At 41.5% G+C, this 26,061-nt stretch overlaps 1 protein-coding gene across 6 annotated transcripts; it reads right to left on the bottom strand.

Moving 5' to 3' along the window:
* Positions 1 to 5,822: 5,822 nt before the first annotated feature.
* On the bottom strand, positions 5,823 to 24,302 carry LOC108719543 (gastrula zinc finger protein XlCGF26.1-like). 6 transcript variants are annotated; one of them, XM_041566952.1, is made up of 4 exons: positions 24,118 to 24,302; positions 15,086 to 15,185; positions 10,970 to 11,065; positions 5,823 to 7,555 (listed from the first exon to the last, which is right to left on the bottom strand). In XM_041566952.1, exons 3-4 carry the CDS (start codon positions 11,040 to 11,042, stop codon positions 6,285 to 6,287), a joined length of 1,344 nt encoding a protein of 447 aa, XP_041422886.1. In that variant the 5' UTR covers positions 11,043 to 11,065; positions 15,086 to 15,185; positions 24,118 to 24,302; the 3' UTR covers positions 5,823 to 6,284. The 6 variants fall into 6 exon arrangements, with proteins under 6 accessions (XP_041422886.1, XP_041422883.1, XP_041422888.1 ...); XM_041566949.1 differs by having other exon boundaries at positions 15,082 to 15,185; positions 24,118 to 24,301; XM_041566954.1 differs by having other exon boundaries at positions 5,823 to 7,552; positions 24,118 to 24,301.
* Between the last annotated feature and the right edge of the window lie 1,759 nt (positions 24,303 to 26,061).

Raw genomic sequence — 26,061 nt, 5'->3', positions numbered from 1 at the left:
TGACCCCTTGTTTGTTACTACTAATTTATTGTTTTGCTGTACAGTGCTCTGCCCTCGAGGAGCGCTATACAAATAAAAATATACATACATACAAGAAGTAGTACATTATGTTTTGTGCTTCTGTACCAGCCCAAGGCAACCACAGCCCTTTAGCAGTAAAGATCTGTGTCTCTAAAGATGCCCCAGTAGCTCCCCATCTTCTTTTCTGCTGATTCACTGATTCACATGCTCTGTGCTGCTGTCACTTACTGAGCTTAGGGAGCCACTCACAATATACAGTACACATAGAATAGAAATGTCACAATATAAGGCTGATTAGTAATTAATACACATAATTACTACATGGCAGCACAGAAACCAGTGCAATTAGCATCAGAATTGAATAATCAGCAAACCTGTAGCATCAGCTTATATTACAGCCAGGGAAGCTCATTTTCTGCTGGATAATTAGTGACGAGCCCTAAGCTTAGCTTCTCAACAGCCAATCAGAGCCCACTGAGCATGTGAGTGTCACTGGATTTGTTTGGGCCGGGCAGAAGGATTCGGCCGAATCCTGCTGAAAAAGGCATAATCCCAAACCAAATCCTGGATTCGTGTATCCCTAGTCTGGGACCTTCCTAACAACGTACCCAACTGTCATCTGGACAACAATCTGAATTAGGCAGATTAGAAAATCCGATTGCATTGATTGATGAGGTCCCCTCTCTGTGGGTCTCCCAAGGCCTCCATTATGATCAGACCCTACGGTTTTGGTCCTGTGCGTCGGTGGTAGATCCTCTCATTTCCCACAGACACTACAGTGTATGGGCCAACTTTACGCTCATGGTAGAGCTCCACAACTGTTTTTCGTCAGATTGACGCCCGCGACAAGTCGGATGGAGTCACATGCGCGAAGATATAATTGGACTGAATGAAAAGTTGGAGGCAACAACTACATTACATCCAACGCGACACAACTGTCGGATGTGGACGCAGAAAGCAGCTTCTTCGTCCGACAGTCAGATCGTGTAGTTGTTAACTCCGACTTTTCATTTGGTCCAATTATATCTTGACGCGTGTGACTCCATCCGACTTGTCGCATGCGTTTTGTCGTTGATCTGACTAAAAACCCTCGTGGAGCTCTACCCTTAAGGTGGACCTGTCACTCAGACACACAAATCTGTATCATAAAAGTCCTTTTCAAGTTAAACATGAAATTCAATTTCTATTTTTTATTAAAGCATTCATAGCTGTTGTAAACTCATTTAAACATCTCAGCTGTCAATCAAATATTGTCTGCCCCTCCTCTATGCCTTAGACAATTACTTTCACTTTCCATTCAGCACTTCCTACATGTCACTGCTCTCCCCACATTCCCCCCAATCTCTTCACCATTTAATTGTGTAACCAGGACATGGGGATGGACATCAGCTCCCCCATTCTGGTGCACAAACAAGATTCTGAGATGATACAAGACTTGTCCTAATAACAGTGTCCACAAAATGGCTCCTGCCTGCTTGTTATAATTATGAATTCCCAGACTGAAGGAAACAAGAGTCAAATATTTTAAATTGTGTAATTAAAGTTCATTTTGCTTGACTAATGTGATAAAATAGGATTTTGATTATTTTTTTTGGGGTGACAGGTCCCCTTTAATACAAATCGACCCAAACACATATATATGCACTCACCACACAGAAAAACGCAAAAGCACAGGGTACACACAGCAAGAGATTGAACATTTACATTTATTTGTAACAAGCGCCAGAAAATAGAAAAAACGCAAAACTTTTTTTTTTTTTTTTTTTAAACCCAAAACATGTTGCTTTCAGTTGAAGGGATGCAGCTCATTGCAGCGGTATAAACAGTTACTCTAGTGTAAAAAATAGCATATAGAAACGTGACGCGTCTGCTGGAAAGAAAAATAAATTTGTATCTACAGGCTTATAAATATCATATTGCCGCACACGTGGGAGCTAAAGCAGCTCTCCTGTGTGTGTATATATATATATATGTCCCCTACTTTATATCCTAACTGGCAAAACCCACCTATAGGGAAATATATCCTATAAATCACAAGGACTCATTTCCTATTTCTTCTCTCCCAACGAGACGCGATACTAATTAAGAGCTGTACGTGAAGAAGGTTCCCGCTCTCTAAATGCTGCCGCTGAACAGTATGGCGGCTCCCACTGTTTTTTAACCATCACAGCTGAAATACTTCGAAATACATGAAAAAAAACCTGTTATCCAGAATGCTCGGGATCTGGGATTTTCCAGACAATGGATCTTCATACCTAAAGTCAACTAGAAAATCATGTAAATATTAAATAAAGCCAATAGGCTGGTTTTGCCTCCAATAAGGATTAATTATATTTTAGTTTGGATCAAGTACAAGCTACTGTTTTATTATTACAGAGAAAAAGGAAATCATTTTTACAAATTTGGATTATTTGGATAAAATGGAGTCTATGGGAGACTGCCTTTCTGGATAACGGGTTTCCGGATAATAGATCCCATACCTGTACTGGATGGAATACATCTCTGCCAAAGTAAGCAGTATGGCTGTACAGGTATGAGATCCATTATTCGGAAACCCGTTATCCAGAAAGACAGTCTCACATAGACTACATTTTACCCAAATTTGTAAAAATGATTTCCTTTTTCTGTGTAATAATAAAACAGTCGCTTGTACTTGATCCCAACTAAGATATAATTAATCCTTATTGGAATCAAAATCAGGTTTATTTAATGTTTACATGATTTTATAGTAGACTTTATGGTATGAAGATCCAAATTACAGAAAGATCCGTTGTCCGGAAAGCCCCAGTTCCCGAGCATTCTGGATAACAGGTCCCATACCTGTACTACAGGGAAAACCTATCCCAATTTGCAAGGTTTGTGTATAGTTTATTAAACATAGAGAGCATGCCTTCCCAAGTTGGAGCTGACAGTTGTGTTTGCCTTAATATGCTTCTGCATAGAGTATTCCTTCCAGTTATATTTGTATCTATTGAAATGGGAGGGAGTTGCCATACTGGGTTCCATTATATAGTACAATGCTACCTATGACTTATATGGGAACTCCTATTATAAGAGCCCTAAAATATATTCCCCCACCAAAGGTGTGGGCTAATAAGAGCCTGCACTTCAGTTGGGGGTAACAGTAGTTTCTTTTAAAAAAAACAAATTGTCAGGAGCTCCCGGTGCGAGCGGCCATGTTGTGCAGTGCATTTATGCTGAATGAGCGGCTGATGTCACATAATGAGCAAGTTGTGATATTCGCTCATTCTGCCTGTGCCCCAACATGGCTACTCCAACTGGTGCGGGGGTATTAGCACTGGTTGGGGGCAAATTAAAAAAAACAAACAAAAAACTACTGTAACTGGAGTATGGGCTCCATTAACCTGTATCTTAGGGTAACAAGTGCCCTTTAAGAATAAATAGTGAATAATACTATTTATCCAGCTAATGTAGATTTACAGTTTAATGAAGAATAAATAGGCTCCGCCTCCTCTGAATTGAAGTGTAAGAGCTACAGTATGTTTGGGCAGTGGTGCAACTAGTGACCTGAAACAAATCACACACAATTGTTCACTCTTATTTGTATGACAATGACGTGCGATTTCCATCCAAATCACTGGGGAGGGATTCCAGCCTTCTATTGTCCAACCACAAAGCTGCTTATTAACTGGCCAGAACCACTGGGCCATTCCATTTCCCTCAATGCTTCTGGCTCCTATTGGCTGTGATCAGTGGGGTAACTAGATGTTACTGGGCCCTACAGCAATTCATTTAAAAGGAATTGTTCAATATAAAAAAAATGTGTAAATAAATAGGCTGTGCATAGAACAGAACACTACTTCCTGCTTTTCTGAGCTGAATGCTGAGGATCAATCGCAAACTCACTGAACAGTTATGTCCCATGTGGCCCCCCTTATAGTCACTGACTAACTCAGAGTTAGAGAGCTGAAAAGCAGGAAGTAGTGTTCTGGCTATTATGTTACACATCCAGTCACTCCAGACTTTATACATTACATTTTTGCCTAACTAACTATATTAGATACATTTTTTATTTTGCACAGCCTATCAATTTAGCCTGTTTTTATTTTACACTGAACTGTTCCTTTAAGGGCTCTCAACACATCCAGAAGTAGTCCTTTTTTTTTTACCAAATATATGTTACAATTGCTCATTAGTTAGGCCCCCCTATACCTCCTGGGCCCCACTGCAGTCACAGGCTCTGCTTCCTCTGTAGTTACCGTTGCATATGCAAATTAGGATTTGGTTCGGTATTGTAGTGGATTCGGTGCATCCCTACTGGTTACATCCCAATAAAGCTGCACCAATGCCAGGGATTCACAAGTCTCAGCGGCTGTTACTCCCAAAATTCAGCATTTGCCGCATTTTTTCTTAAATCTGAAAATGCAAGTAAGGGTTTGAACTTGTTTTTTTGGAGGATAATTGTGGATTATGGATTTGGTGCAAAGAACAGGGCATTGGCTAAGAAGCAAAGACATTTCTTCCCTGACAATGAAACAGGCCAATCATACATGTTGTCTAATAATTTGGGTAAAGAAATAACAGAAAGAGGGAAACCTTGGGTCTCTGCACTGTCACATGTACTAGCTCCGATCCTCGCTGTGTATTATGCCTGTAATGAATATTCTGTATTCCGTCTTATTCTAAGCCCGGGAGCAGACATGGGAGGCAGTGCTTAAAGGAACAGTTCAGTACAAAAATAAAAACTGGGTAAATAGATAGGCTGTGCAAAATAAAAAATTTTATGATATATTTAGTTAGGCAAAAATGTAATGTATAAGAATGGAGTGACTGGATGTGTAACATAATAGCATGAACACTCCTTCCTGCTTTTCAGCTCTAACTCTGAGTTAGTCAGTGACTATAAGGGGGGCCACATGGGACATAACTGTTCAGTGAGTTTGCGATTGATCCTCAGCATTCAGCTCAGATTCAAAAGCAAAAGTTATGTCCCATGTGCCCCCCCCCACCTCAAGTCTCTGATTGGTTACTGCCTGGAAACCAATCAGTGGAAAGTAAGAGAGCTGAAAAGCAGGAAGTAGTGTTCTGGCTATTATGTTACACATCCAGTCACTCCAGCCTTTATACATTACATTTTTGCCTAACTACAGTAACTATATAAGATACATTGTTTATTTTGCACAGCCTATTTTAACCAGTTTTTATTTTTACACTGGACTGTTCCATTAAGTGGGAGGCAATTTTCTGAAAGCACTTGGGTGGGCCCTCTATTGCAGCAGCTGTACCAAGGATTGTCAGCTGAGAGGCATGTAAATAGTGGCAGGCAGTGTTTTCCCAGTAAGCCCATTGCCTGTACAGCCTATAAAGCCTTCCCTAGAGGTCGGCAGCTCAACTGCCAAACTGCCCTGTGAGCCGATTTAAAAGGGACCTATCGTGAAAATGAAAATTTAATATAAGCTTCATCATACTGAAATAATAAACTTTCTAAATACAATCAATTAAATATTCTGCATCGTCTCTGAAAAAAATCAAGTTTATCTTCACTATTCCTATGATCCAATATATTTTATAGGGGGGCTCCTTTTGCCTGGAAGATGTATTAGAGGTCACTCTATTAAACTCACCAGACATCATGTCTCTCTACATGCAGGATTTGTGCAAAAGACAGTTATTTTGTTAGATTCTGTTTGTACTGGAATCAGTTATTTGAGTGAGCTCTAATTCATCTGCTAGGAAAGGAGCCCCCCTATAAGATATATTGGATCATTCATCTGACACCCAACTGCTGCATGAAGACAGAATGAAGAGAAACAGATGCTGAGAGAGGAATAGTGAACATAAACTTGATTATTTCAGAGACGATGCAGAATTTTTAATTGATTGTATTTAGAAAGTTTCCTATTTCAGTATGTGGAAGCTTATATTAAATTTCCATTTTCACGATAGTTCCCCTTTAAGAGAGCCATGTCGGGGGTCCACTCGTAAGCTCCTACCATAACAGGTCCAGTTCTGAGAATCATCTTCTCATCATCCACAGTCTTCAAGTGCCCAGTCAGAGAATTTGTGAGGCCGTGGCAAATACGAAGGTTGTGTGTCCACCTCACGTCCAGAGAAATGATAAGACCGCCATCAAAATGCAATTAAAGGGGCATAACTAAGCAGCCTTCAGTTTGCAGGACATGCATCTATGAGATTAGCTTGATATGAATGTCCCACAAACTCTGGCCAAATAGTTCTTCAACAAACGTTCCATCTTTGAGGCTTATCCATTGCTATAAGGGCCTTGGCCTATACAGAGGTCTCTAGCTTGAGTGAATTCTCTCATGTTTCTCAAGGCTACACTTGGCAGAGAACCTCTCGCCGCATTCGCAGCACATGAAACTCTTTTCCTTGGTGTGGACTTTCTGGTGGGTACGGAGGTTGCCGTTCTGGGAGAAGCCTCGACCGCACTCTGCGCATTTAAAAGGCTTCTCCCCTGTGTGTATCAGCTGATGCCGGTGAAGTTTATTCTTCTGGAAAAAGCTCTTCCCGCATTCTGAGCAGGTGAAGGGTTTCTCCCCCGAGTGGATTTTCTGGTGGTGATAGAGGTTACCATTCTGCGAGAAGCTTTTCCCACATTGGTTGCAAGTGAAAGGTCTCTCCCCAGTGTGTATCCTCTCGTGCGACAGAAGAGTGATCTTGTGAGAGAAGCTTTTCCCGCATTCGGCGCATGAAAAACGCTTTTCTCCAGAGTGATTTCGCTGATGTTTGTGGAGCATCGTTCTCAGAGCGAAACATTTGCCACACACGTTACACTCAAACGGTTTCTCCCCCGTGTGAATCTTCTCGTGAACGGAGAGGCTGGACTTGAGGGTAAAGCCTTTCCCACAGATAGAGCATATGAAGGGTCTCTCCCCTCGGTGGACTTTCTGGTGGTTCAGAAGGGTTCTCATTAGAGGGAAAATTTTCCCGCATTCAGTGCATGGGAAAGACGTCTCTCCGGTGTGTAACGACTCGTGGGACAAAAGGCTGATTTGGCGGGAGAAACCCTTCCCGCATTCTTTGCATTTATAAGGCTTTTCAGCTCTGTGGCTCCTCTTGTGCGATAGAAAGTCGGACTTTAGAGAAAAGCCTTCACCACATTTTGGACACGTGTAAGACTTCTCACCATTACTGACCTCCTGCTCTGCTTCTAGGCTGCTAGGTTTACGATTGTTTTGCTTCTTGGGGGCTTCCGTAGGTTTAGCTGGATTCTTCCTTGGGCGCCCTCTCTTGCGTTTATTGGTGGCTTTGTTATTATTATTATTATTTGTAGAATGGGTGCAGTCGTGGGTGAGTAGATCACTGTTCAGAGGAAAGCCTTTTCCACATTTACAGCAGATAAAACACAATATGTTGGTGCTTGCGGAGTCTTCCTCGAGTCTCGCCCTAGCCTCCCTCTCAGACCTAGCCACTGATTTGTGCAGCATCAGCCTTGGAAACACGCCAGAACTTCGGATCATCTTCCTGGCATCTGACAGTTGGGAGCTCCGGAGTCTTAACGAAGGTTTGGAATTTTTAGGGCCCCAGCTGTCTTCTTCATTTTGACAATCTGCTAATTAGAAGACAAAAACACAAGAGATTAGAAGGAGTGTAGAACGTCTAGCAGAAATGTATAGAGTTAAAGCAGAAGAGCCGGAAGGGTGGACGTTGGGAAGCACTAATATTATTAGAACAGGTATCCTTTGGGTCGTGACTACAAAAGGTCACATTATTTCAATTCCCAAAAAGGAAGGAGTCATAATGTTAATCCTAGGGACAGCACCACCTAGTAGTTGCCATGGGAGAGAATAAAATGTTCATCCTGAGAACCCTTTAATATGTTACGATTACTGGTCCTTTAATAAGTGGAAACAATCTGCTCAACAAAACTGGGGCCCTGCAAGAAATTGAAATTATTCTCATAGCACCTGTGTGAAACACAAACGATCTTTTAACAATAAAAAAAGATCTACAGTGCGTGTGAGCAGACAGGGGTCAATAAAAATCCACATTCAGTCTGTGAGTGGCAGTTGAAGAGCTCTGCTGGAGCACCAGTAGATAAAGTTCTTCTTCTTCCCATTCACAGGCCCCTCCTCCTATTTTGGCAGCTTCCAGAGTAAGAATCAGTACAGGTATGGGATTCGTTATCTGTAATGCTCTGTATTACAGAAAGCTGTAATGCTTCAAATAATTCACATTTTTAAAGGAGAACTAAACCCTAAAAATGAACGTGGCTAAAAATGGCATATTTTGTATACTGAACTTATTGCACGAGGCTAAAGTTTGAGCTTGTCAATAGCAGCAATGATCCAGGACTTCAAACTTGTCACAGGGGGTCACCATCTTGGAAAGTGTCTGTGACACTCACATGCTCAGTGGGCTCTGATTGGCTGTTGAGAAGCTAAGCTTAGGGCTCGTCACTAATTATCCAGAAGAAAATGAGCTTCCCTGGCTGTAATATAAGCTGATGCTACAGGTTTGCTGATTATTTAATTCTGATGCTAATTGCACTGGTTTCTGTGCTGCCATGTAGTAATTATGTGTATTAATTACTAATCAGCCTTATATTGTGACATTTCTATTCTGTGTGTACTGTATATTGTGAGTGGGTCCCTAATAGGGTTGCCACCTGGCCGGTATTTTACCGGCCTGGCCAGTAAAATGATGGTTGATCCCAATGTTATTAAAAGGGAAAAAAGTTAAATATATAGGAAGGCCGGTATTTTTTTCCAAAAAAGGTGGCAACCCTAGTCCCTAAGCTCAGTAAGTGACAGCAGCACAGAGCATGTGCAGTGAATCAGCAGAAAAGAAGATGGGGAGCTACTGGGGCATCTTTGGAGACACAGATCTTTACTGCTAAAGGGCTGTGGTTGCCTTGGGCTGGTACAGAAGCACAAAACATCATGTACAACATTTCTACCTACTTCTTTAGTTAGGCCTTAGTTCTCCTTTAAATGTGATTTCCTTTTTCTGTGTAATAATAAAACAGTAACTTGTACTTGATCCCAACTCAGATATAATTAATCCTTATTGGAGGCAAAACAATCCTATTCAATGTTGAAATGATCTTTTAGTAGAATTAAGCTATGGAGAGCCAAATTACGGAAAGACCCCTTATCCGGAATACCCCAGGTCTCGAGCATTCTGGTACCTGTACTACTGTCATTTTATTCCCAATATGCACAGTGCTGTTCCTAATGGAGGCTGGGAATATAATCAGAGCCCCTTTCAATAAGGTTATAGATTTACACAACCAAAAGCTCTTCAATAATTATGTAACATGCAAGACAGCAAATACACACACATTCCATCCTATTGGCTTCTTGCATGCCCATGTTCTCTTCCCATCTTTCAAATTGGGGTCACTGACCCCATCTTAAAATCAAATGCTCTGTAAGGCTATATTTTTATATTTTGTTAGGGGTCACACCAGGAAGGGAAGTCGTATAGATGTCATTTTTTTGTAATACAAATCAACTTGGGGATTCATGTTTAAACATTGTTTGTTCAGAGCCAATAAAATGTTAAAAGAGATGGCATACCCCTTTTTCCAACACTGTGCAAGTGAATAGGGATTAGGCGCTAAACATACAAAAAAAAATAAACTTTTTTATTTCTTGATCTTAAAAAAATTCATTAGTATAGAACAAAAAAAAAACACAAGGACAAATGAAACTTTTAAATCAGCAAGTCTTTATTTAGAAATAACTTCCGAAACTCTGCTTGCGCTCCTCCTCAGAAAAGGCGATCCATCGTGAAAAAAAATTCTTCTTAAGACTTAGCGATTTAAACGTTTAATATGTCTGTGTTTTTTTTAGTTCTACACTAACGAATAGTTAAAAAAAAATAAAAAATTGTTACTGTATCTTTAACAGGGAAACTGAAGCTCATTATTCATTTTGGAAGGAATGCAAATTGATATGGAAATTTCAAGATTTAGCAAACAATGACAATGGCTTCTTTTTTGATAATTTGTCAGCTTTAGGGCAGAGACGCGCTCAGATTCGGGGAGGTTAGTCGCCCGGCGACAAATCTCCTCTTCTTCGGGCGACTAATCTCCCTGAAATGCCTTCCCGCAGGCTAGAATGTAGATTGAAGGAGGGATGGCACTCGAATCGCTTCGTTTTCCGAAGTTGCCTCTAGGCCAGTGATCCCCAACCAGTACTGCCTGTGAGTAACATGTTGCTCTCCAACCCCTTGGATGTTGCTCCCAGTGTCCTCAAAGCAGGATCTTATATGGAATTCCAGGCTTGAAGGGAAGTTTTAGTTGTATAAAAACCAGGTGCACTGCCAAACAGAGTCTCAATGTAGGCTGCCAGTCCACATAGGGGCGAACAAATAGCCAATCACAGGCATTATTTGACACCCCCGGAATTTTTTTTCATGCTTGTGTTGCTCCCCAGCCCTTTTAAATTTGAATGTGGCCGACGGGTAAAAAAAAAGGTTGGGGACCCCTGCTCTAGAGGAAACTTCGGGAAACTTAGCGCTCCGAGTGCCATCCCGCCAGCGATTTACATTAGGAATGCACCAAATCCACTATTTTTGATTCAGCTAAACCCTTGAATCATTCACGAGAGATCCGGCCAACCCAAACCCTAATTTGCATATGCAAATTAGGGGTGGTGGTAAGGGGAAACCATTTTTTGCATATTTTTTTGTGACAAAAAGACACACAATTCCCCTCCCCTAATTTGCATATGCAAATTAGGATTTGATTCGGCTGGGCAGAAGGATTCAGCCAAATCCGAATCCTGCTGAAAAAGGCCGAATCCCGAACCGAAACCTGGAATCGGTGTATCTCTAATTTTCATTCTAGCCGGCGGGAAGGCAATACAGAGCGATTAGTCGAAGAAGAGGAGATTTGTGGCCGGGCGACTAATCTCCCCAAATCTGAGCGTGTGTCTCTGCCCTTATAAGGATGAGTAGAGGTGTATAAAACCAGTCAATAGGGTGAGAGATAAAACGAGCAGATTCCCCGGCTACTCACCCCCGTCTGTACAGATCACAGTCTCCACTGGGTGTGAATCTTCATTTACATCAGGTTCTTCTTTGATGGTCATCTTTAATATTTCTGTCTGTGCATCTGGAAAACATATGAAAAGGTGAAGGTTATATTATCTGAAAGTCTGATATTTTACAAGCGACAACTATTATCAGGTAGGGGATCCCTAATCCAGAAACCAGTTATCCAGAAAGCCTGTCTCCCACAGACTACATTTTATCTGAATAATCCATAGATTTAAAAATTATTTCCTTTTTCTTTGTTTCTTTGGACCGTTATCCAAAAGGCTCGGGACCTGGGGTTTTCCAGATAACTGATCTTTCCATAGTTTGGATCTTCCTACCTTAAGTCTACTAAGCCAATAGGCTGGTTTTGCCTCCAATAAGGATTAATTATATCTTAGTTGGGATCAAGTACAAGCGACTGTTTTATTATTACACAGAAAAAAGGAAATTGTTTTTAAACATTTGGATTATTTGGAAAACTTGGAGTCTATGGGAGATGGCCGTTCTGGATAACGGGTTTTTGGATAATGTATCCCATACCTGTAATAATTAAACAGAAAGATCCGTTATCCTGAAAATACCTGAAATAATAAAACAGTAAAGTATACTTGATCCCCACTAAGATAAAATTAATCCTTATTGAAGGCAAAACCAGCCTATTGGCTTTATTTAATGTTTACATGATTTTCTAGACTTAAAATATGAAGATCCAAATTATGGAAAGATCTGTTATCCGGAAAACCCCAGGTCTAGAGCATTCTGGATAACCGGTCTCATACCTGAAATAATAAAACAGGAGAGTATACTTGATCCCAACTAAGATAAAATCAATCCTTATTGAAAGCAAACCCAGCCTATTGGGTTTATTTAATGTTTATATGATTTTCTAGTAGACTTAAGGTAGGAAGACCCAAATTATGGGAAGATCCATTATCCGAAAAACCCCAGGTCTAGAGCATTCTGGATAACAGGTTTTATACCTGTAATAATAAAACAGTAGCTTGTACTCGATCCCAACTAAGATATAATTCATCCTTATTGGAAGCAAAACCAGCCTATTGGCTTTATTTAATGTTTATATGATTTTCTAGTAGACTTAAGATATGGAGATCCAAGTTATGGAAAGATCCATTATCCGGAAAACCCCAGGTCTGGAGCATTCTGGATAACAGGTCTCATACCTGTAATAAAAAAACAGTAGCTTGTACTCAATCCCAACTAAGATATAAATTAATCCTTATTGGAGATAAACCCTGTCTATTGGGGTTATTTATTAAAAACCAAATTTAGCTCATATTTTAATTTAAAAAACAAACCACAACCAAACTCCCATGCCCGATTTTAGCTAATAAAAAAAAAACAAAAAAACTCTATTTAATTGGATCATGGAAAAACTTGATAAAATCGAGCGAAAACCCAAATCGCACTACATTTTTCAGGCTTTTTTCCCTCAAATTATTTGCGTTTTTGCCCAAAAAGTCAGATTTTCGGGCACAGTACAGACCACGAAAACTTCAAATTGATATAGGTGCTTCTCCCGTTGACTTATACAGGACCTCGACTGGTCTGAAATGGCGGATTTGTCGGATTTTGCCGCATCAGGGTATAATAAATCTCAGACAATGTTAGTGTTTTTTTCCTCTAAAAATTTGAGTTTTCAAGATTTTAACATTTGGATTTTAATAAATAACCCCCTTAATGTTTACATGCTTTTCTAACAGACTAAAGGTATGACGATCCAAATTACAGAGAGTTCAGTTCGGAAAACCCCAGGTCCCGAGCATTCTGGATAACAGGTCCTGTACTGCAGTTACATGGGACTCAATTACCAATGCTGAAGACTAGTTATACTAGTATTAATACTAGTGGTTTAACAGGAGTTCCCTCTTAACCCCTTGCAGCCTGCCTGGCATTTACAATATTCTGGACCAGGTTAGTCTATTTAGGATCCTTAATGTTTTTAAATGACAAATTCATACATTTGGGAGCCGCCCGTTAATTTCAGTTGGTCCTCCTTATCAGTGATATTAACTGTTAGTATGACGTAGAGAGGGATATTCTGAGAACATTTGCAATTGGTTTTCATTTTTTATTATTTGTAGTTTTTGACTTATTTAGCTTTTAATTCAGCAGCTCTCTGGTTTGCAATTTTGGCAAGCTGGTTGCTAGGGTCCAGATTATCCTAGCAACCATGCATTGATTTGAATAAGTGACTGGAATATGAATAGGAGAGGCCTGAATAGAAAGACGAGTAACAAAATAGTAGCAATAACAATACATTTGTTGCCTTAAATTTGTTTTTAGATGGGGTCAGTGACCCCCATTTGAAAGCTGCAAAGAGTCAGAAGAAAAAGGCAAATAAAGCAAAAACTATAAAAAAAAAACAGGGTGCACATGATCTTCTCCATCAGGCAACCGACAGTTTAAGCAAGAACCACAGAGAAAGTTGTTTCACGCTCCTCCCCCTGTAATGTGATGGCTCAGCAGAGACAGTAGGAAGTGAAAAGCAGAACTTGCTCTCAGACTGTTTTCATAGAAAGGCCCGAGCAGGTGCAGGAACACAGCCCAGTTCATTCTTCTTCTTCTTCTTATAGCCCCCATACAGTAACCCAGAGACCATATGTCATTCTTGTTAGTCCCTGTGCCAGTGAAGCTTGCAATCTAAGCTTGCAGTTGGTTCTCCAAGCATAGGACACTGAACATAAAGCTACAGAACCACAAAGCTTGCACTTCAGAATTGCTTGCATTAGAGCAAGGGGTGGAGATTGACTATGTACTATGTTGTCCCCACCATTTAGTCCAGCATCAGACTAACACACACACAGGTCTCACGCCAGAACTCAGGAAAATCAGTTATCTACTATTTAACCTGTGCCATATAGTCTTTTTTCAATTTCCGCCATTGCTACACAGCAGCTTGTTTATATAAACTATAGTAGTACTTATCTGTTATCTACTGTGTATCCTGTGCTTGAATGGCTGCCCCCATGGCTACACAGCAGCTTGTTTATATAAACTATAGTAGTACTTATCTGTTATCTACTGTGTATCCTGTGCTTGAATGGCTGCCCCCATGGCTACACAGCAGCTTGTTTATATAAACTATATTAGTACTTATCTGTTATCTACTGTGTATCCTGTGCTTGAATGGCTGCCCCCATGGCTACACAGCAGCTTGTTTATATAAACTATAGTAGTACTTATCTGTTATCTACTGTGTATCCTGTGCTTGAATGGCTGCCCCCATAGCTACACAGCAGCTTGTTTATATAAACTATAGTAGTACTTATCTGTTATCTACTGTGTATGCTGTGCTTGAATGGCTGCCCCCACGGCTACACAGCAGCTTGTTTATATAAACTATAGTAGTACTTATCTGTTATCTACTGTGTATCCTGTGCTTGAATAGCTGCCCCATGGCTACACAGCAGCTTGTTTATATAAACTATAGTAGTACTTATCTGTTATCTACTGTGTATCCTGTGCTTGAATGGCTGCCCCCATGGCTACACAGCAGCTTGTTTATATAAACTATAGTAGTACTTATCTGTTATCTACTGTGTATGCTGTGCTTGAATGGCTGCCCCCACGGCTACACAGCAGCTTGTTTATATAAACTATAGTAGTACTTATCTGTTATCTACTGTGTATCCTGTGCTTGAATAGCTGCCCCATGGCTACACAGCAGCTTGTTTATATAAACTATAGTAGTACTTATCTGTTATCTACTGTGTATGCTGTGCTTGAATGGCTGCCCCCACGGCTACACAGCAGCTTGTTTATATAAACTATAGTAGTACTTATCTGTTATCTACTGTGTATCCTGTGCTTGAATAGCTGCCCCATGGCTACACAGCAGCTTGTTTATATAAACTATAGTAGTGTTTCTGAAACAAACAGATCAGTTTTACCAGTGCAGGGCAACAATACATTATATCCTCATTACTTTAAAACACGTACAGTTCCTTTAAAAACAGAATGCTGAAAGCCTGCTTGTTTGTATGAATAATGATAATTCATGTAAAGGTGAAGCTTAAATTACAGATACCTGCAAGGAAATCCATTGCAGTGACAAATGAACTGACCACTTACCCACATCAACTGATGAGCTTTGTCTTGGGTTCAGATGACCTTCCGAGTCCATTTTTCTTCCTTTATCTTGATGGGAAATTTCTGTGGATCAGTCACTTGGGCACCTTTCAGAAGGAGACAAAACAGGCTTGTATAAAACTGGGAGTTCTGATTGCATAGGCCATCACGGATATTCCAACGGAATGAGGAAAGATTGGTGTAAGCAAGGCAGCTCAAAGGCGCAAGACTCTCTTACATATACAGTATATTATATATATATAATATATATATATATATATATATATATATATATATATATATATATATATATATATATATATATATATATATATATATATATATATATATATATATATAATACACAAAAGCCATGAATATCTTGTAAATTATATCCTTATAAACGGTGAGTTCTGATGTCATCAGTTATAAACGGTGAGTTCTGATGTCATTTCTGTCATATGACTCCCTAAAACTTGTGTATTATAATAAATAAAGTACCCCCTGTTGCAAAATATGAGGATATTATAAGTTACCTCGGAGTTCCATGACCTGTATAAAAACACTCGGCCTTCGGCCTCGTGTTTTTATATGGTCATGAAACTCCTCGGTAACTTATAATATCCTTATATTTTACAAGAGGGGGTACTTTATTCACTATATATATATATATATATATATATATATATATATATATATATATATATATTAAAGCTAAAGCCAATATATTATTCTATATAAACAGATAGAAACCACTAGCTGACAGGGGAGATCTATACTGGTATAGGGCTACTGTAAGTGCACCTTAATGATCCATTTGACCAATCAGACTCTGGTATAATAATCACATTGGTTTGATTGGTCAGATTTGGTCTCTGCTTTGGCCAATAGCAACCTCCATTGCTTCTATGATTATACATCATTTGCCAAGGCCTGCCCCTCTTATTAGTCACAATATTGTGTTTGATCAATGAATTCCCATGAAAATGTTTTTTTAGGATCCATTGCATCTGTGCAGCCACTGGGAGAGAATGTTCTGTTATACAGATAGCTAGAATCTCAGCTGCCATAAAGCAGGACAGGACTGCTGCTTACAATGGGGATCAGATAGGATCTGTGCAGTCACTGGGACAGAATGTTCTGTTATACAGATAGCTAGAATCTCAGCTGCCATAAAGCAGGACAGGACTGTTGCTTACAATGGGGATCAGATAGGATCTGTGCAGCCACTGGGACAGAATGTTCTGTTATACAGATAGCTAGAATCTCAGCTGCCATAAAGCAGGACAGGACTGCTGCTTACAATGGGGATCAGATAGGATCTGTGCAGCCACTGGGACAGAATGTTCTGTTATACAGATAGCTAGAATCTCAGCTGCCATAAAGCAGGACAGAACTGCTGCTTACAATGTGGATCAGATAGGATCTGTGCAGCCACTGGGACAGAATGCTCTGTTATACAGATAGCTAGAATCTCAGCTGCCATAAAGCAGGACAGGACTGCTGCTTACAATGGGGATCAGATAGGATCTGTGCAGCCACTGGGACAGAATGTTCTGTTATACAGATAGCTAGAATCTCAGCTGCCATAAAGCAGGACAGGACTGCTGCTTACAATGGGGATCAGATAGGATCTGTGCAGCCACTGGGACAGAATGCTCTGTTATACAGATAGCTAGAATCTCAGCTGCCATAAAGCAGGGCAGGACTGCTGCTTACAATGGGGATCAGATAGGATCTGTGCAGCCACTGGGACAGAATGTTCTGTTATACAGATAGCTAGAATCTCAGCTGCCATAAAGCAGTACAGGACTGCTGCTTACAATGGGGATCAGATAGGATCTGTGCAGCCACTGGGACAGAATGTTCTGTTATACAGATAGCTAGAATCTCAGCTGCCATAAAGCAGGACAGGACTGTTGCTTACAATGGGGATCAGATAGGATCTGTGCAGCCACTGGGACAGAATGCTCTGTTATACAGATAGCTAGAATCTCAGCTGCCATAAAGCAGGACAGGACTGCTGCTTACAATGGGGATCAGATAGGATCTGTGCAGCCACTGGGACAGAATGCTCTGTTATACAGATAGCTAGAATCTCAGCTGCCATAAAGCAGGGCAGGACTGCTGCTTACAATGGGGATCAGATAGGATCTGTGCAGCCACTGGGACAGAATGCTCTGTTATACAGATAGCTAGAATCTCAGCTGCCATAAAGCAGGACAGGACTGCTGCTTACAATGGGGATCAGATAGGATCTGTGCAGCCACTGGGACAGAATGTTCTGTTATACAGATAGCTAGAATCTCAGCTGCCATAAAGCAGGACAGGACTGCTGCTTACAATGGGGATCAGATAAATGACATTTGTATTGTGATGGCCTCCAGTTTAGGAAACTTATTAGCGCTGTCCCATTCCAAGCAGGCAGCAGTGCTTCTCTGATAGACAGGAATACAAAGCAATAATAATAATTATTCATAATAATATCAGCTCTTTTTAGTTGCTAAGGTCAGTTAATATAGCAACCAGTTTATATTTAATGATGGAGAGCTGCAAACTCATGCATTTCTTTATAAACATAAGCAGCAAAGTAGCTTACGTGCCAGAGGTTTACTTTGCTTAACTTCCCCTTATATGTGTTGCATCAGATCCCTGCCCCCTACTGAACTGACTGGCCAACCCGGGCAAGTAAAGAGGAAGTCTCTGTGCCAACGTATGAGGAGCTTGTATCTGTAGCCCCTGCCAGGACACAGCTGAATTCTGGCTTTTCACAATAACACCCACAAGATCAATCTAGTCCGACCAATTGCAAGGATAATGGTTTGTACCCACATCTTCAATAAAACAATAGCCACAAATTACACTTCTTTGTCCAATATGGACACCCATGTGCTGTGCTGAACTGCTCAACAAAAAGCTAAATCACTCAAAACTAACCAAAAAATAATAAAGACCAACAGTCGATTAAAAGGGGGTTGTTAACAGTTAGATATTCTGAGACAATTTGCAATTGGTTTTCATTTTGTATTATTTGTATTTTTTGACTTATTTAGCTTTTTATACAGCAGCTCTCCAGTTTGTAATGTCAGCCATCTGGTTGCTAGGATCCAAACTACCCTAGCAACCATGCACTGAATGGAATAAGGAACTGGAATATGAATAGGAGAGGCCTGAATAGAAAGAGGAGTAATACAAAGTAGCAATAACAATACATTTGTAGCCTTACAGAGCATTTGTTTTTAGATGGGGTCAGTGACCCCTATTTGAAATCTGGAAAGAGTCAGAAGGCAAATAATAGAAAAACTAGGCATGAAGACCAACTGAAAAATTGCTTAGAATTAGCCATTCTAGAACATACTAAAAGTTAACTTAAAGGTGAACCACCCCATTGCCGGGTCGGTGTTTTCCAGCCAAATTTGGCTACCAATTCAAAGGCGAGGCAGGTTTTGAAAGTATAAACCAGCCAAGTTAAGGATTTGGGCTACTTTTTGGCCCTTTTGCACTTTGGAAACCAGCCAATGTTTTTCTTGCCCTAATGTGCCAATCCTGTGTCTCCCAATGCATGTTGGGTAATGTGGTTTTTGTATAACAATTTGCCAACTGCCACGTTGAATATAAGACTACAATACCCAGCATGCAGTGGGACTGACTTGTGTAGAAATCGGGAGTTACCAGATTTTGGGCTCTGTACCCCAGTCTCCCGTCACTCTTAAAGGAATTGTTCAGTGTAAAAATAAAAACTAGGTAAATAGAAAGGCTGTGCAAAATAAATAATGTATCTAATATAGTCAGTTAGGCAAAAATGTAATGTATAAAGGCTGGAGTGAGTGGATGTGTAACATAATAGCCAGAACACTACTTCCTGCTTTTCAGCTCTCTTGCTTTCCACTGATTGGTTACCAGGTAGTAACCAATCAGAGACTTGAGGGGGGGGGCACATGGGACATATCTGTTGCTTTTGAATCTGAGCTGAATGCTGAGGATCAATTACAAACTCACTGAACAGTTATGTCCCATGTGGCCCCCCTTATAGTCACTGACTAACTCAGAGTTAGAGAGCTGAAAAGCAGGAAGTAGTGTTCTGGCTATTGCTACACATCCACTCACTCCAGCCTTTATACATTATATTTCTGCCTAAATAACTATATTAAAAACATATTTTATTTTGCATAGCCTATTACACAGCTTTTATTTTTACACTGGACTGCATTCTCACATTTTCCTGTGACTTTCCTCAATTTCAGACAATTTTGGGGCAAATCTCTGCCATTTTACTTAAAGGGATACTGTCATGGGGAAAAAAAATCAGTTAATAGTGCTGCTCCAGCAGAATTCTGCACTGAAATTCATTTCTCAAAAGAGCAAACAGATTTTTTTATATTCAATTTTGAAATCTGACATGGGGCTAGACATATTGTCAATTTCCCAGCTGCCCAAGTCATGTGACTTGTGCTCTGATAAACTTCAATCACTCTTTACTGCTGTACTGCAAGTTGGACTGATATAACCCCCCTTTCCCCTTTTCCCCCCCAGCAGCCAAACAAAAGAACAATGGGAAGGTAACCAGATAGCAGCTCCCTAACACAAGATAACAGCTGCCTGGTAGATCTAAGAACAACACTCAATAGTAAAACCCATGTCCCACTGAGACACATTCAGTTACATTGAGAAGGAAAAACAGCAGCCTGCCAGAAAGCATTTCTCTCCTAAAGTGCAGGCACAAGTCACATGACCAGGGGCAGCTGGGAAATTGACAATATGTCTAGCCCCATGTCAGATTTCAAAATTGAATATAAAAAAATCTGTTTGCTCTTTTGAGAAATGGATTTCAGTGCAGAATTCTGCTGGAGCAGCACTATTAACTGATGTGTTTTGAAAAAAAAAATTTTTTCCCATGACAGTATCCCTTTAAGGAAAAAATTTGCTAAACAAAAAAGGTGTATGTTCACATATATTCATTCGTTTTTTAGACTATTCTTCACTGCACATATTGAGCTATTTCTGGGCTACTGTTGAAGCGCCTCGGGCTAGTTCTTGGCTCGTTTGGAGCCGACTTTGGCTGCTTTTGAAAATTACACCCGGTAATCCTGCAGCTGGTATAAATGTGAGGAGCGGCTGCCATTGTACAGAGCAGCAAGTAGAGGCGGTAACGTGCTCCAGTCACTGTCATTAACAGCAAAGCAGTGACACTTTCATGATATCCGCTCCTACCTCAGTCCATTTCCGGCCTCTGTGAGGCTAAATCCCCGCAGCACACGCAGGACTTTCATCTGAGCCGGGAGTGCAAAGCATCATGGGAGCTAGGCTCCTCTCGCGGTATTTCCCGCAGCAGCAGTTAGAAGCAGCGAGAGGAGGGAGAGAGGCGCAGAGCAGTACGGAAAGCGGTTTAGGACATGCTCAGAATGCTTTCCGTACAGCAGGACATACGGGGCTTTATCTCGTGTCTGGAGTCTGTGAGACAAGAGTCAGGGATAGGACTGAGGCGGATATACAGTATGAATCTCACAACTGCCACAAGTTCTATTTACTGAAGGCTGCACCATATGTTTTAGCCCAGAGATTCCCCCTGACACCAGTGAAAAGAGATTTTACAGTTGCCCGTGGGTGACCAATAGAAATAGCCCGTGGGCCATCAGTCGGCAGTTAGAAAAGAATCGGCAGTTAGAAAAAGAATGGATAAAGCTGCCTCCCCCTACAAACAGGGATGTTACACAAAGTATCCACTTACACAGCTTCCCCCTGCTCTTCTTGTCTCTATTTAACCCTTTATTTAGCCAGTATCCTCCTCTCTGCTGCACTTTCTACACACACAGGGTCACCGACCCCCCTCTCCTTTGCAGATTCTGTCCTGCACAGTTAACGGGCGCCATCTTCAGCCGCTTCAGTAATCTTCGCAATAAGACCGGCACTTTGGCAATTTTCGTGAGTTTGCGCAGTTGTCGCAAAGCAGAAAATTACTCCAACTGGGCCGCTACGCTGGTCTCATTCTGAAGATTAGAGAAGAAAATGGCGCCCGTGGACTCCGCTGGACACAATCTGCACCAAAGGGTAAGTAAAGACTTAGGGGCATTTGCCCAGAGAGGGGGATCTATGTAGGGTAGGGGTTTTTTTTTTTTTAAGGGTTTGTTTCTCCTTTAAGGACTTAGGGCAAGGCCAGAAGTGGCATTTTTGCGGCGTTTTTACGTTGCATGTTTAAAAAATAACAGCCAGGCGTAAATACGCATAAACCGCTCTACCACTGAAACTAATGGAAAACGCACTATGACAATTCACTAGGGATGCACCGATTGAATCCAGGATTCGGTTCGGGATTCGGCCTTTTTCAGCAGGATTCGGATTCGGCTGAATCCTTCTGCCCGGCCAAACCGAATTCGAATCCTAATTTGCATATGCAAATACAAATTAGGGGCATTATGCATATGCAAATTAGGGGCAGGGAGAGACATCACGTGACTTTTTGTCACAAAACAAGGGAGTAAAAAATGTTTTTCCTTTCCCACCCCTAATTTACGTATGCAAATTAGGGTTCGGTATTCGGCCGAATCTTTCGAGAAGGATTCGGGGGGTTCGGTGAAATCCAAAAAGTGGATTCGGTACATCCCTACAATTCACACAGGGCGCTTGCAAGCTGAAATCCGCCACAGGACGCCAGTATTGGCGTTTTTTTAGCAGAATCACCAATACGTCAAGAAACTACAAATCAATAGACTCTATGGGATCTGCACGTTTGAAACCACACGTTACGTAAATACGCAGCGTATTTTAAATATGGCGTCCAAATTCTCAATGAGAAGTGCATGTTGGGAAAAGAATCCTACGTGCTGAAAAACGCATGTTGACAGTCGCATGTGGTTTCAGTATCGTATTTACGCCTGGCTGTTCTTTTTTAAAAACGCAACGTAAAAACGCCACGTCTGGCCTTGCCCTTAGGGGCATTTACAGGTATTAACACCTGTGCAGGGAGAGGAGACTATGGAGGGTAAGGGTTTTCATTAGTTGGGGGGTTTGGTTCTCCTTTAAATGCAGCTGTTAGAATAGTTGCACTTATATTCCCCATAGATCCTACTGAGAAATGATCAGCCAATTGGAACAGAATCTGCATCATCATTAATTTATATAGCGCCGACAAGATACTCAGTGCTTTACCTTAGTTATAACAACAGGGAATAAATGGAGGATAACAAACAAGGGTTATAGATACAATACGATTAGAGGACCCTTCAAATTAGAGTTTATAAACTTAAGGTTAGGGTTCAATTGAGACATTAGAATTTTAGAAACAATTTGTGATTTATGATCCAGCAATGACTGATTAATTAAGGTACATTGAATAAGCTTCTTTAAACAGGTGGGTCTTTTGAGCTGGAACATTAATACTATAAACTTACATTTTGGGGTAAAAACAAGAACAAACAAAAGATGGAAAGTAATTGGAGGAAGTCAATATTTCTGGAGAACAACCTGAAACCAACTGGAAAAAGTGAAGAAGCATTTATATGGGAAAAATATTATTTGGACCAGAAAATACACAAGTGCTATACTCCACATTATGTGTATAAATTGCTATATAATATATATATGTTAAAGTGACCAACTGCACAGAAGTATTTTGTAGTTTGGAATCAGAAAGCACATCTCATCTCCACATATTATCCACAATACTCAGATCAACTGAATAGCAGTACCCCAATGTTGGAATCAATAAAGGAGGGCTAAGCACCGTGACCGACTTTATCATAATCAACAATAAATGTATAATCATCAACTGAGCACCTTGTTATCCTACATGTCCAATCCCTGCAGCAGGATTAACCCCCAGTCTCCCCTCTCTATCAGTCCCTGCAGCAGGATTAACCCCCAGTCTCCCCTCTCTATCAGTCCCTGCAGCAGGATTAACCCCCAGTCTCCCCTCTCGATCAGTCTCTGCAGCAGGATTAACCCCCAGTCTCCCCTCTCTATCAGTCCCTGCAGCAGGATTAAGCCCCAGTTCCCCCTCTCTATCAGTCCCTGCAGCAGGATTAACCCCCAGTCTCCCCTCTCTATCAGTCCCTGCAGCAGGATTAACCCCAGTCTCCCCTCTCTATCAGTCCCTGCAGCAGGATTAACCCCAGTCTCCCCTCTCTATCAGTCCCTGCAGCAGGATTAACCCCCAGTCTCCCTCTCTATCAGTCCCTGCAGCAGGATTAACCCCCAGTCTCCCCTCTCTATCAGTCCCTGCAGCAGGATTAACCCCCCAGTCTCCCCTCTCTATCAGTCCCTGCAGCAGGATTAACCCCCAGTCTCCCCTCTCTATCAGTCCCTGCAGCAGGATTAACCCCCAGTCTCCCCTCTCTATCAGTCCCTGCAGCAGGATTAACCCCCAGTCTCCCCTCTCTATCAGTCCCTGCAGCAGGATTAACCCCCCGTCTCCCATCTCTATCAGTCCCTGCAGCAGGATTAACCCCCCGTCTCACCTCTCTATCAGTCCCTGCAGCAGGATTAACCCCCAGTCTCCCCTCTCTATCAGTCCCTGCAGCAGGATTAACCCCCAGTCTCCCCTCTCTATCAGTCCCTGCAGCAGGATTAACCCCCAGTCTCTCCTCTCTATCAGTCCCTGCAGCAGGATTAACCCCCAGTCTCCCCTCTCTATCAGTCCCTGCAGCAGGATTAACCCCCAGTCTCCCCTCTCTATCAGTCCCTGCAGCAGGATTAAGCCCCAGTCTCCCCTCTCTATCAGTCCCTGCAGCAGGATTAAGCCCCAGTCTCCCCTCTCTATCAGTCCCTGCAGCAGGATTAACCCCCAGTCTCCCCTCTCTATCAGTCCCTGCAGCAGGATTAAGCCCCAGTCTCCCCTCTCTATCAGTCCCTGCAGCAGGATTAACCCCCAGTCTCCCCTCTCTATCAGTCCCTGCAGCAGGATTAACCCCCAGTCTCCCCTCTCTATCAGTCCCTGCAGCAGGATTAACCCCCAGTCTCCCCTCTCTATCAGTCCCTGCAGCAGGATTAAGCCCCAGTCCCACAGACAGTACAGGAGGAGGAGGAGGAGGGAAAATGACTTACCCAGTAGATGAGGCTGGAGATGTGAGTACAGGGGATGGGAATGTCAGGGACACAGGAGAAGGGAGTTGCAGGGAGTTACAGGGAGCAGCAGGGGACAATTTCCAGTCTGTTCCTCAGTGATTCCCCACTCCCCTCACATCTCGGTTCTGTCCGGCCTGTGTATAGAAGGAGGAACTGACATCATTCAGCCTTCCCTAAGAGGCGGTACCTAGCTCCTCCAATCAGTGACATAGCCCAATCTGAACCAATAGTAAACGTGACATTAAGCAACAACATGAGCCCAGAGAAGGATACGCCACCATTATATTGGTGGTTAGAGCTTTCAGTATGTGTGGGCCCTGCTGACTTTGAGAAGTATGTATAATGTAACAGCCAATGGTGGGAATGAAATTTAGCAGACTCCCATTACACATAAGCATCACAACTCTAATGAGTCTCCTACTTGCACCCTTTTGTATAATGTCAGTAAAATCGCCCTCACTCACTGCTTTAGCAAATATTTGTTCTCAGATTATGCAGTTTTGCCAATTTTGCTCAAACGTGAACAATCAAATAAGTGTTTAGGTTCAGTATTTGGCCAAACCCGCCCTATCCCAAATATGAATACAAAAAATAAATCCTGCCATTTATAGAAAACTAGAGTTATTTACATTTGTTTGGAAATATTTATAAGAGAATCATTAAAATTACTAGTATAAATAAATAAAAACACTGTTTAGAGCTGCCTGGCAAATAGTTTGAATGAATAAAAAAGGGACGAGGCACAGAGACAGACTGGAATATGAATAGAATTATATACATACAATGGTTTTACCCCTCTCCATCAGCCCCTGCAGCAGGCTCCCCAGACTCCTCCGCACAGTAAATTTATTCAGGAAATTCTCTGGTTTGCTTATAAATTGGGAAAATCCCATATATTTCCTCTGGATAATGAAACCCCAAGTTATTAAGTACCCAGCCAACCTCTGCAATGGGTAACCAGTTTCCGATACTTAGGAATTTCCTTTGCCAAAAACCGTCGACATTATCTGCAAGACGATTTTAATTCCATGCTTACTAAAATAGGCAGTCAGATAAACTGCCGTTAACAAAGTGGCTATCTGTAAAATGATCTTCCTGCCGCAACTACTATATTTGCAAACACCCCAATCGACATATCAAAAAAGGTGTTTACCCGACTAAACTCAGACGCCAAGACATTTGTTTGGACAGAGAAGCATAGTAGATTTGCATATTCAGTCCTGCAACTCTCAAGTCTGCAGGGTGGGATGGGTGGGATTGATGGGTGGGATGGCCCTCCCAGACTGGAGACCCTACTACCTAGCATCCCAATTGCATCATCTGCTGCCATGGACTAATCAGGACAAAACAGATTCCTCCTACACTATACTTAGCACATGCTGGAGTAAAAGCAGTGCCACCACAGTGCCCGCTCCCTATTATAAAAACTCTTTATAGAGTGTGGGGAGATCGCACTTACACTAACCCAATATCAGGGGATCTCCTCAAATACTCCACTGTGGGAGAATGAAAGGGCCCCCCACTTTAAAAACATGAACCTGCAGAGCTTCTGGCATCCGCAGGGAATACAAATAATTGATGATCTATATGTAGATGGTGTATTTAAAACCTTGGAACAAGTTAAAAATGACTTTCATATATACCAATACTATCAGGCTGCCACGGCTCAATGGCCACTATCCTCGTTCTTATTATCAAAATCCTCTGTGGAAAACACGCTAGAATACTTAAAGTGATACTGACACTAAAAAATGAATTTTAGCATATGAATGTACATTAGATGTTACCTATAGGTCATGTTGATCATTTTTTGCTGAGAGGTTTGTTTTTGTATATAATTGTTAGTTGAAGTTCCTAAGCCTGACTCTCTGACTTTGCCAACCTGACTGTCCCATCTCAGCCTGTTAGTTACAGATTCTAATG

Source organism: Xenopus laevis, chromosome 6L (genome assembly GCF_017654675.1).
Source record: "Xenopus laevis strain J_2021 chromosome 6L, Xenopus_laevis_v10.1, whole genome shotgun sequence".
Lineage (NCBI taxonomy): Eukaryota > Metazoa > Chordata > Amphibia > Anura > Pipidae > Xenopus > Xenopus laevis.
The sequence above is the reverse complement of the archived record's forward strand: the minus strand, read 5'-3'. Positions and strand labels throughout refer to the sequence as shown.